General features: G+C 34.5%; 1 protein-coding gene across 5 annotated transcripts in view; it reads left to right on the top strand.

Moving 5' to 3' along the window:
- ERCC6L2 (ERCC excision repair 6 like 2) overlaps positions 1 to 12,549 on the top strand; it is a 155,927-nt gene that overhangs the window by 47,112 nt on the left and 96,266 nt on the right. For all 5 annotated transcript variants that reach the window (XM_057548476.1, XM_057548475.1, XM_028165127.2 and 2 more), the window contains exons 4-6: positions 1,626 to 1,819; positions 9,338 to 9,499; positions 9,900 to 10,107. In XM_057548476.1, the coding sequence (XP_057404459.1) occupies positions 1,626 to 1,819; positions 9,338 to 9,499; positions 9,900 to 10,107 (564 nt within the window). The remainder of the gene's footprint in view (positions 1 to 1,625; positions 1,820 to 9,337; positions 9,500 to 9,899; positions 10,108 to 12,549) is intronic.

Here is a 12,549-nt window from a genome sequence, read left to right as displayed (position 1 = left end):
GTGCTCAGTTGGAGTTTGGAAAACATTTTCATCTTATAATATTAAAAAGTAAAAAGGTTGGGGGGTCGGGCAGAGACAATAACTGGGCTTATTACTTGGAGCCCAAATTTTTTATTTGAAGGTAGTAGGAGAAAAATGGAATTCATAGGATAAATTCTGAGCCAGAAGATGAAACTATTTGAGATGAATCATGTATGACAAAAAAGTACTTATATATGCTTGATGCTGGGGTAGAAAAAAGGAACTCTCACATTTAGTAGGTTAATCTTCCCTTCTTTTTCTTTTTCCTGTTTCTAAAACAAAGTCACAGATTTGACATCTTACAGCTGACAAATGGCCCAGCTGAAATGTTTCATAGAAGAGAGTGTAGGATTTAGAGTAGTATTGTATTATTTTTTTGTTTGTTATTTTATTTTTTTGTTTGAATGTATGTTTAATTGGTTCATCTTTATCAAGTAGGACAAGTATAAAACTTCAGAAAAAAACTTACTTAAAACCCTATTAAAGATAATAGCTTAGGAATAGTGGTAACAGTAAGAGATAAAAACATTAAAAATTAAAATGGCTGATGACAACAGGATTTGGGATTAGTACAGGAAAGGTCGGTGAAACCCCAAAACATTTATTTCAAGATTAAACAGAAATATTGTTAATCTTAATGGGTTAGGGCAGAAGTCCCACTTACATGAGTTAAGAGAGAACAGGAGGAGAGTAAGTATGGACAGCAAGTATTGATAACTCCTGAGGATCATTTCTATAAAGAAAGTAAAGTAATGGGGGATAGCTAGAGAGAGATGTAGGTTTAAGGAAGAATTTTTTTGTTTGTTTGGTTTGTTTTTTAACGCTGAGAAATATATATTAGAATTTGTTTGCTTGAGGTTGTATGTGGTCCATTGAAAAGCAAAATGTAATCATGTTGGGCAAACTGGGGACAGTTTCTTCATCATTGACTCCAGGTTGACAGGAAGTGATTGGAGGCACTATATAAGTTCAGGGTTTGTCTTTAGAAGAGAACATGGACAGTTCACCCATGGTAATAGGTGGGAGGGCAGAATATATAGAAGTAAATATAGGTAGGTTATTGATCTAGTGATAAGAGAAGAGGAGGTTTTCTTCTAATTGCTTCAATTTTCCAGTGAGTTTTCCAGGTTATCAACTGATAGTATCTGAGAGAGGGGGACAGGAAATGGACTAGGAAAGTGAAAAGGAAAGAGAGCTCTGGAAGACCATACATTTCAAGAAAAAAACCTGGCCTGCTTTGCATATTTCTATTACCCACATGGTCCTTGAAGTTATTATTGGGATCCTGATTATACTCTTTTTTTGTTTTGGAGAATTATTTTTTTCTTATCTCTCAACTCCTTTTGGGGGGAAAATAAAAAATAGCTGCTCCTTTGGACAAGGTTGGGTATCTATTTTTTTCCTAATAAGGTGCTAAGTAAACAACAAAGTATTTTTTGATGGTCTTCTAAGTCCAGATATATTCAATTTCTCAGTTGTATTTATACTTATTAACTACAGTGTCAAAAATCAAGGAATAGGACTATTGATATTCTGGATTTAACTTTGGAGTTCTTTTTCATTTAAAAAATTATATCATTAAATTTTTTTTCTTTTTCTTACAGATGTTCTTAATAGTTGCTCCTCTTTCTGTCCTCTACAACTGGAGGGATGAACTGGACACCTGGGGGTATTTCAGAGTCACTATTTTACATGGTAACAAAAAAGACAATGAACTGACTCGTGTGAAACAGAGGAAATGTGAAATTGCTCTAACAACATATGAAACACTGCGCTTATGTCTGGATGAACTTAACAGGTAATCAGAATAATGGGAATGATTGCATTAGTATTCTGTTTACGTCAGTTGTGTTTATCCCTTTATATTGTGATTTTTTTAAAGCTCTAAATATTCTTTAGCATGATTTAACTTGATTTCAGGATTATTGAAATAGACAGTTTATAATAATTAACTTATTTTCTAAGAAGAAAAACCTGAGTCAGATTTTCTACAGTTCCTTATTTTATTTCCTCTATTACCTCTCCAAACAATGCATGTTAATGCATAGGACTTGTCCTAAATCTCATGTACAACCTTTTATGTGTATGATACCTCTGGACTAAAACAGTGATTTTCATGAATTATTTTAATTATGGGAGTCTGTTGTGAATATAGAGTGGCAAAAAATACATATACAGGGGCTTCCCCGGTGGCGCCGTGGTTGAGAGTCTGCCTGCCAATGCAGGGGACATGGGTTTGAGCCCTGGTCCGGGAAGATCCCATATGCTGTGGAGCGGCTGGGCCCGTGAGCCACAATTACTGAGCACTTTTTATGTCATGGAAATTAATCATTTTTCTGTTAAATGTGTTGTGAATGTTTTCCCATGTATTTTAACATTGTTTATGCTGTGTTCTTTCATATCGAATTTATTTTATAAAGTTACGTCCCTCTTGGAAAAAAAAAACAAACTGTACGTCTGGAGCCAGTGCTCCGCAACAAGAGAGGCCGCGATAGTGAGAGGCCCGCACACCGCGATGAAGAGTGGCCCCCGCTCACCGCAACTGGAGAAAGCCCTCGCACAGAAACGAAGATCCAACACAGCCAAAAATAATTAATTAATTAATTAATTAATTAATTAATTAAAAAAATACATATACATATTGAGAACCACTATTCCAGGACTATAAGTACCCAAAAGAAATGAACTATATCTTAAGATTTTAGTGGGGAATCTAGAGACAAGCAATTATAAAGTCATGTGAATGCTATAATATGAAACAGGGGATGTTATAGGAGCACATGAGGAGCCTGACTGCTGCAGAGTGAGGAGAGTAGTCAGGGAGCTTCCCAGAGAAGATGACCTATGAGCTGAGTGAGAATTGAAGGATGGGTAAGAATAGGAAAGAGTAGGAAAATAATCCAGGAAGAGGGAACAAACAACATTTGCAGAGAGGACTTCCCTGGTGGCGCAGTGGTTAAGAATCTGCCTGCCAATGCAGGGGACACAGGTTCCATCCCCGGTCTGGAAAGATCCCACATACCGCGGAGCAGCTAAACCCATGTGCCACCACTACTGAGCCTGTGCTCTAGAGCCTGCAAGCCACAACTACTGAAGTCAGTGTGCCTAGAGCCCGTGCTCCGCAACAAAGAAGCCACCACACTGAGAAGCCCGAGCACCACAACCAAGAGTAGCCCCTGCTTGCTGCAACTAGAGAAAGCCCGCATGCAGCAGCAAAGACCCAACACAGCCAAAAATAAATAAATAAATTTATCCCTTAAAAAAAAAATTGTAGAGGCCTTCAGTCAACAAAGATCACAGCACTTTTTAATAAATGAAAGCAGTTCTGATGTTTTCTGCATGTAATGACTGTAGCCTAGAGTGTAAGAAGGAAGTGGCCAGGAGACAACACCAGTGTGGTAAGCAAGGAACAGATCATAAAGAATACTGAAAGTCTCTTAGAGGATTTTGGTCTTTATTCTTAGAGCAGCAGGGTGTCCCTGAAGTGTTTCCAGGAGATTACTATTATGATAAAAATGATTAGATTTACATTTTATAAGTAACCAAGTTGCTCTGTGCAGAGTAGAGCCGAATTGAATGGAGAAAGACCAATTAGGAGGCTTGTTATGAGCTAAATTGTGTCCCCTCCAAATTCATGTGTTCAAGTCCCAACTCCAAGAACCTCAGAATGTAACTTAAGGTAATTAAGTTAAAATGAAGCCATTATAGTGGGACTTAATCTGGGAGTCCAATCTGACTGGTTGTCCTTAGAAGAAGAGAAGGAGATACCAGGAACTCATGTACACAGAGGAAAGGACACATGAAGACACAGCAAGAGGGCAGCAATCTGTAAGGAGAGAGACCTCAGAAGAAACCAAACTTGCCAACACTTTGATCTTGGAATTCGAGCCTCCAGAACTGTTGTGTCTGGCACCTTTTGCTCATCATCACGTTTTTGAGATTCAGCTATGTTATTGAATGTATCAGTGATCATTCTTTTTTAATGCTGAATTGTATTGCATTTTATGAATATATCACATTTTGTTACCCATTCATTTGAGGATAGATGTTTGGGTTTTCCAGTTTTTTTTACTGTAAGTAAAAATTTAAGTAATATTTATGTATAAGCCTTCTTTTGACATATTTTGATTTCTCTTCTGTAAATTCCTAGGGGTGGGATTTCTGGGTTATATGGTAAGTATAGGTTTAACTTTAGAAGAAACTGATAAACCATTTTCCAGAGAGGTTGTACTATTCTACTCCAACTAGCAACCTATTAAAGATCATTTGTTTCATATTCTCACCAATATTTGGTATTGTCAGTCTATTTGTTTTTAGCGTGTATAGTGGTAACCCATTGCAGTGTAATTTGCATTTTTCTGATCTGTGTACACTTGAAAAAAGTGTTTTTTCTACCGTGGTTGGATGTGATGTTCTATAAATATCAGTAAAGTCAGTTTGGTTAGGTGTTGTTCAAGTATTCTCTATCTTTACTGATTTTCTTTCTAATTGGCTTACAATTTCTGAGAGAGGAATGTTGAAATTTTCAATTATAGTTATAGATTTGTTTATTTCTCCTTTCAGTTCTGTCAATTTTCAATTCATATATTTTGAAGCTCTGTAATTAGGTACACACACATTGATGATTAGTATTTTTTCCTTATAAATTGATCCTTTTATCTTTAAAAATGTTCCTTTTCATATCTAATAATCTTGAAGTTTCATCTGGTATTAATATAGACAATACAGATTTCTTATGCTTACTGTATGTTTATCATTTTCCAACTTTTTGTTTTTATCTGTTCTTTATATTTAAGGTGAGTGTCTTGTGGTTAGCATATAGTTGGGTCTTGCATTTTTATCCTTTTTGATAATCCCTGCCTTTTATTTGGAGTGTTCAGTCCATTTATATTTAATGTAATTACTTTGTAAAGTTGGATTTAGAGCTACCATTTTTGTAAGCTCTAGGATTTTATTTTACTACACTTACAAGCTCATAAGTTTGCCTGTTACTATTTCCTGGATGCTGTCAGAAGACAGGAACAATCTGAGACATGAAGTTAAGTAACTTACCCAAGCCTACAGCAACGAAGTCAGTGGTGGACATGAGATTTAAACCTTGACTTTGGGCTTTTATGCAATGTATTATATAAGAGATATTCTATAGTTAGATAAATGTAATAAGAAATTCATTTATCATAGCACCAGTCATATTTTAATTTTTGTTTAACTGCTCCTTTAGACTGTGAGGTCTTTGATATAGAATAATTAATGTATTTCAGTGCTTATTACACTTCTAGCATATAATAGTGTTAAGTGGTTACTTTCTGTGATTGTTATAAATATTAAATAGGATTTCTAACATAGAGTTATATAAATATAAATCAGGTTTCTGTGCAAAATTAGAAAAATCAAATGTTACAGTTTTTGTTGTATTTAGTTTTCCTTTATTTGTTTGAATGGTTTTATTTTTAACAATATTCAAAATAATTTATATTCAATCTGAGTAAATATTAAGTAATTTTTGTGAGAATGCTGTATATGATAGACCAGTATTAAACATTTATCATAGATAATCCATAGAGTAGATAAACACTCTATGAGTGAGCTATATCTCTTTGTTATTACTATTATGTTTTACTTCATTTTTATTTTTATCAAAGTTATATATGCATATTATTTAAAGAGCCAAATATGAACACTGTTCACTCCTGTCTGCCACCCCCATTAGCTGTTGTTCAGAGACAGTCACCTTCAACTCTTTAACTTATCTTCCTAGTTTTTACTTCCATATCTCAAAGAACATGTTCATGCTGCAACTTAAAAATTGTCCTTTAAGTTTTTTTTTTTTAAAGTTACTTTTGATGCTATTTGGTTTTTTTTTTTTTAATTTTATTTATTTATTTATTTATGGCTTTGTTGGGTCTTCGTTTCTGTGCGAGGGCTTTCTCTAGCTGCGGCAAGTGGGGGCCACTCTTCGTCGCGGTGCACGGGCCTCTCACTATCGCGGCCTCTCTTGTTGCGGAGCACAGGCTCCAGACGTGTAGGCTCAGTAATTGTGGCTCACGGGCCTAGTTGCTCCGCGGCATGTGGGATCCTCCCAGACCAGGGCTCGAACCCATGTCCCCTGCATTGGCAGGCAGATTCTCAACCACTGCGCCACCAGGGAAGCCCGTCCTTTAAGTTTTTAACATCACTTGTTGATTTCCTCTTAAGGAAAAATGAGGATTTTGCTGTATTTTGCACTTCTTTTGCTTACTTTACAGTGTCCTGGCTGGCTATTTTGTGGGATAACGAATAGTATATAGGAGCTCCAACAACTTCTTAAACAGACTGTTGAACATTTACCTAACTCCAATTTCCAGAAGCATCTGGTGCTACCATTTAAGAAAGAGCTCAATAATATGAATCAGATTGTTTCTTGGCTTTCTTTACTACTGGCATGGGATAATCCTTCCTCTGTTTTTATAAGTTGTCTTGTTCATCTTCTTCCCTGCTTTTAAAATTTTGTGATTGTTTTCTCCTCTTTTCCTTTGTTCTTGATCTCTTATCCTTTTTCAACTTTATATTAAGAAAATGATCAAACCTTTAGAAAAACTGAAGTAATAGTACATGAACATCTATATACTCAACACCTATATTCACCAGTTGTGTGTGTGTGTGTGTATATATGTTGGCAAGATATAAGTTAATGTGTGTGTGTTGACTATTAAGTCTGTTTAGTCTCTTCTAATCTAGAACATTCCCTCAACTTTATTTTTTTATTATAAGACATTTTGAGGGGACCAGGCCAGTTGTGTTTTAGGATGTCTCACATTAGATTTGTCTGATTGCTTTCTCAAGGAGTTGTGTATTCCTCTAACATATGTAGTTTTGTAAGCTGATTTTGGTCTAAAGACTTAATTAGCTTCAGGTCAGACATTTTTGACAAGAATACTTCATAAATGATGCTGTGGACTGCATATTACGTTATTTCAGGAGATATTAATGTCAAGTTGTTCTATTATTAATGTTGCGAAGTTTGTCCCATAGGCTAAGGAGGTGATCATCAGGTCTCTCCATTGTAAAGACATGTTTCTCCCTTTACAATTAGAAGTACTTTGTGGGTTACTCTTTGCTACCATTTGAATATCCTGGTTCCTCAATCCTCTTACTTAGTGGTATTAGCATACAGAAGTTGTTCTTGCCTGAATCAGTTATTTTATTGGGTTTTGCAAAATAATATTTTCCTAAGTTTATCATTTCTTCTACACTTATTAACAGCATTCTCCTATAATTAGAAATTAACTATAATTTCAACTGGCAAAGCAAGGTGAATGATGCTTGATTCTTTAGCTTTAATTTCCAATTTTCAGACTAACAAATTGGGACAATGGTCATTCGCAATGATAGCAAAGTTTCTCTCCCACTCCCCAACCCCTGTTTTTTGAGTATCACTATGGACTCATAGATTATTGAGGTACAATTGACATGCCATAGAATGTACCCATTTTAAGCATAGAATGGTTTTTAGTAAATTTATAAAGTTGTGCATTTATCACCACAATCCAGTTTAAGAACATTTCCATCACCTCAAAAAGTTTTTTGTTTTCAGTCAATCTCTGGTCCCATCTCGTTCCAGGCAACCACTAATCTGCTTTCTGTCTCTATAGATTTGCCTTTTCTGGAAATTTCATATAAATTTCATACAATATGTAGTCTTTTGTGTCTGGCTTCTTTCACTTAATATGTTTTTTGGGGTTCATCATGTATGATGTTTCAGTGGTTTATTCCTTTTTATTGCTGAACAGTACTATTTTGTGTGTGTGTGTATATATATATATATATATATATATATATATATATATATGTATATATATATGTATGTATATACATACCTCATTTTGTTTGTCCAGTGAATGGACGTTTGGATTGTTACCACTTTTGGGCTGTTACCTATAATGCTGCTCTGAACATTTATGTACAAGCCTTTGTGTGAATGTAAATTTTCATTTCTCTTGCATAGATACTTAGGAATGGAATTGCTGGGTGGTATGAGGAAATTGAACTTTTTAAGAAACAGCCAAACTGTTTTAGAAAAATAGCTGTACTTTCCCAAAAGCAGTGTATGAGGTTTCCAGTTTCCCTTGCCAGTACTTAATATTGTCAGTCTTTTGTTGATTGACAGTCAAATAGGTTTTCGGTGGTATCTCTTGGGTTTTTCTTGCATTTTTCTAATGATGACATTTTTATGTGCTTATTTTCCCTTTGCATATCTTCTTTGGTGAAATGTCTATTAAAATCTTCTACCCATCTTTTTAATTGGATTGTTTTAACTTCAACTGTGTTGTATTGGTTCTTTATATAATTCTGTATACAAGTTCTTTATCAGGTTATGATTTGCCAATATTTTCTCCCAGTCTGTAGCATGTCTTTTCATTTTCTTAATTGTGTGTTTGGAAGAGCAAAAGTTTTTAACTTTGATGAGGTCCAACTTATCAAAATTTTTTTATTGACCATGCTTTTGGTGTCATATCTAAGAAATTCTTCCCTAACTGAGTCACAAGATTTCTTCCTACATTTTGTAACTTTTATAGTTTTAGCTTTATATTTAAGTCTGTGATCTATTTTTAGTTAGTTTTTGTATATGGTGTGAGGTAAAGGTCTAAAGTAAATTTTTTCATACAACTCCTGGGTTTTTATTTATTCAATGTTTTATACTATCCTATAGTCATGCTTAAATTTTCTAATTAGTCTGGGTCCTGTGTCCTTTGGACATGCCCCCATTTGTCTTTGAATACATCTGTTCTTTCTCACTCTCCAGTATTTCCCCTGCTGCACACCTGAAATCAACTGTTTCACCATGGGAATCTGCTTCCTTTTAGTGGATTGACCACTATGGTTGTTCATTGCTACTGGGGTAACAATCAATTCCAAACCTTTTTAGCAGACAGAGCTATGTAGTACAACTTTTAAAAATCATGAGTTTATATTGATATTTTTTCATTCATAATTAACATGGTAAGTTTTGCTTCTTTTATTTTATATTTATTTCTCTGCTTTATTACTTTTAGAAGATTCCTTTTTTGTCATTTTAGTCGTGTTTAAATGAGTTATTTCATTTCATTGTTACTAAACAGAATCTCTATTTCTTTTTATCTTCCTACACATTTAATTTTCATGGGTTGTCCAAAGATGTGATCATTTAAATAAGGAGGTGAGAATTCTGTGGAATCAACAAAGAGTAAAGAGGAAAAAAACTTCAAAACTTTGGTAGAGAAAGCTGCACTCTAAAAAGTATATAGACTAAGAAAGGGAAGTTTTTTCAACCTTTCCTCCCTTTTTCCTCACTTTATAGTTTGGAATGGTCAGCTGTCATTGTAGATGAAGCTCATAGAATCAAGAATCCAAAGGCTAGAGTAACAGAAATTATGAAAGCTTTAAAATGTAATGTCCGAATTGGCCTCACTGGAACCATTCTTCAGAACAACATGAAAGAATTGTGGTGTGTTATGGACTGGTGAGTAAAAACACTTTTTCTTTTTTGGAAAATTATTTAATACTTCCTTAACTTAATGTTACCTTGTTTCCTAATTATTTGTTTCTGAAAAACAATTGTCTGTTTACAGAAGTGTTTGATCTCAAACATAGTATACAGAGTAGAGTGTCCCATGAAAGCCTATCTTTATTATTCTTGGTCCCTGAAGTAAATATCTGAACTAATTTACCAATTCCATCATCTTCTTATAGTTGTTCACTAAAATTGTCATAAAGAACATTCTGTTTTCTTACCTTTTGTTATTGTTATTATTAATAAACAAGTGACTTAGTATATTTCTTAAAAGCAAAAAGAAGTCAGTGATTTCCTATTTAGATAGTTTAATAAAGCCTTAACATTTTTTCTTATTGCCTTTATAAAGGGCTGTGCCAGGACTTTTAGGTAGCAGGATCCATTTCAAGAAGCGGTTTTCTGACCAAGTAGAACACGGTCAGAGACACACAGCAACAAAAAGAGAACTAGCTACTGGCCGAAAGGCCATGCAAAGGCTTGCAAAAAAGATGTCTGGATGGTTTCTCAGGCGTACCAAGACTCTAATCAAGGATCAGTTGCCTAAGAAGGAAGACCGGGTGAGAACAGCTTTTGTGTATATTATGAATTTCTTGTCGTGTTTTATTTTTTCTAAAAATATTCCTTTTGAAGAGGAAACCTATCTCCTGTGGTATTTTATGAATATAGTATTTTGCCTTTTACTCAGTGCGAAAAAAAGTTATGTGCAGAATTTCATAAAATATTAATTGAGCCCAATCATCTTCCTCACTAACTTTACTAACATTTTATCCAACAGGTTTACTGTTAATATACATTAAACTCATTTCTCTTATTTTAGAACAAGAAGGCTTTTGATATAATTCTTCCTCAATGAAGGAAGAAGAACTTCTTTCCCTAATGTGTTTTCTGTTCATATTTTGTCCTTCCTAACTGTGTACCATCTACAACCCAGTATATTCTTTGGTAATTTAATTCTAACTACAGGCCAAAGTTGTTAAAAGCTTTTTTTATACAGGTACATTTCTTGTAGAATGCAATGTACAGTTACACAACTAACCTAATTTTAAGAATTTGTAGGAAAATTACAATTAAATTCTGTTAATTGTATAACAAAATTTGAGGCATTAACCTTAAGAGAATTTTTTAAAAATATAGTGGTCTTTTATAGTTTTTAATCGTGTGGTTCTTCTAGCTCAGGCAATGGAATAAAGTTTCTAAAAATTACTGTGAATTAAATCTAATTAATATTGTCCTCAATAGGGGCAGTCCTATCAAATACCCTAATCTTAGGATATCCTGTTGATTATTACTTTAAAAAATAGATTTGAAAGGAAAATATGATCTTGATATGCAAGTTGGGGAAACTGATACAACATTTGACTTTTTGATCTAAAGCATATATTATCATTCAGTTGGAATACTTCATGGGCCCCACTTTTTTTTTAACATTATTTTGAAGTATAATTGCTTTACAATGTTGTGTTAGTTTCTGCTGTATAACAAAGTGAATTAGCTATATACATACGTATATCCCCATATCCCCTCCCTCTTGCATCTCCCTCCCACCCTCCTATCCCACCCCTCTAGGTGGTCGCAAAGCACCAAGCTGATCTCCCTGTGCTATGCAGCTGCTTCCCACTAGCTATATATTTTATATTTGCTAGTGTATATGTGTCAATGTTACTCTCTCACTTCGTCCCAGCTTACCCTTCCCCCTCCCCGGGTCCTCAAGTCCCTTCTCTACGTCTGTGTCTTTATTCCTGTCCTGCCCCTAGGATCATCAGAAACATTTTTTTTTTTTAGATTCCATATATATGTATTAGCATACGGTATTTGTTTTTCTCTTTCTGACTTCACTCTGTATGACAGACTCTAGGTCCATCCACCTCACTACAAATAACTCAATTTCATTTCTTATGGCTGAGTAATATTCCGTTGTATATATGTACCACATCTTCTTTATCCATTCATCTGTCAATGGACGTCTAGGTTGCTTCCATGTCCTGGCTATTGTAAATAGTGCTGCAGTGAACATTGTGGTATATGACTGTTTTTGAATTATGGTTTTCTCAGGGTATATGCCTGGTAGTGGGATTGCTGGGTCATACAGTAGTTCTATTTTTAGTTTTTTAAGGAACCTCCATACTGTTCTCCATAGTGGCTGTATCAATTTACATTCCCACCAACAGTGCAAGAGGGTTCCCTTTTCTCCACACCCTCTCCAGCATTTATTGTTTGTAGATTTTTTGATGATGGCCATTCTGATTGGTGTGAGGTGATACCTCATTGTAGTTTTGATTTGCATTTCTCTAGTGATTAGTAATGTTGAACGTCTTTTCATGTGTTTTTTTGGCAATCTGTATATCTTCCTTGGAGAAATGTCTATTTAGGTCTTCTGCCCATTTTTGGATTGGGTTGCTTGTTTTTTTTAATATTGAGCTGCATGAACTGCTTGTATATTTTGGAGATTAATCCTTTGTCAGTTGCTTCGTTTGCAAGTATTTTCTCCTATTCTGAGGGTTGTCTTTTCGTCTTTTTTATGGTTTCCTTTGCTGTGCAAAAGCTTTTAAGTTTCATTAGGTCCCATTTGTTTATTTTTTGAACCCCACTTTTTAAATGTTTTGTGTAATTTTAGTTATCTATCTAGTAGGAACAATAAATTTTAAGTATATGAAGAAAGAGTTGTGCATAGAGGTTTAGAACTTGGTCTCTGAAATCAAATACCATGGACTTGAATCCTGGCTCCCCTACTTATTAGTTTTATCACCTTGAGCAATTTGTTAAATCTCTCAAAACTTGATTTCCTTATCTTTTAAGTGGGAATGATACAATGGTGCTTGCCTCACATGGTTGCTCTGAAATGTGTGACATGTAAGAAGTGTTCAGTAAATATTACTACATGTTTTAGTAACAACTCAACAATAAAATACTTTGGAATATATTTAACCAAAGAGGTGAAACACACGTATGCTGGAAACTATGAGACATTGATAAAAGAAACTGAAGAATACACAAATAAA

This window comes from Balaenoptera acutorostrata, chromosome 6, assembly GCF_949987535.1.
Source record: "Balaenoptera acutorostrata chromosome 6, mBalAcu1.1, whole genome shotgun sequence".
NCBI lineage: Eukaryota > Metazoa > Chordata > Mammalia > Artiodactyla > Balaenopteridae > Balaenoptera > Balaenoptera acutorostrata.
The sequence above is the reverse complement of the archived record's forward strand: the minus strand, read 5'-3'. Positions and strand labels throughout refer to the sequence as shown.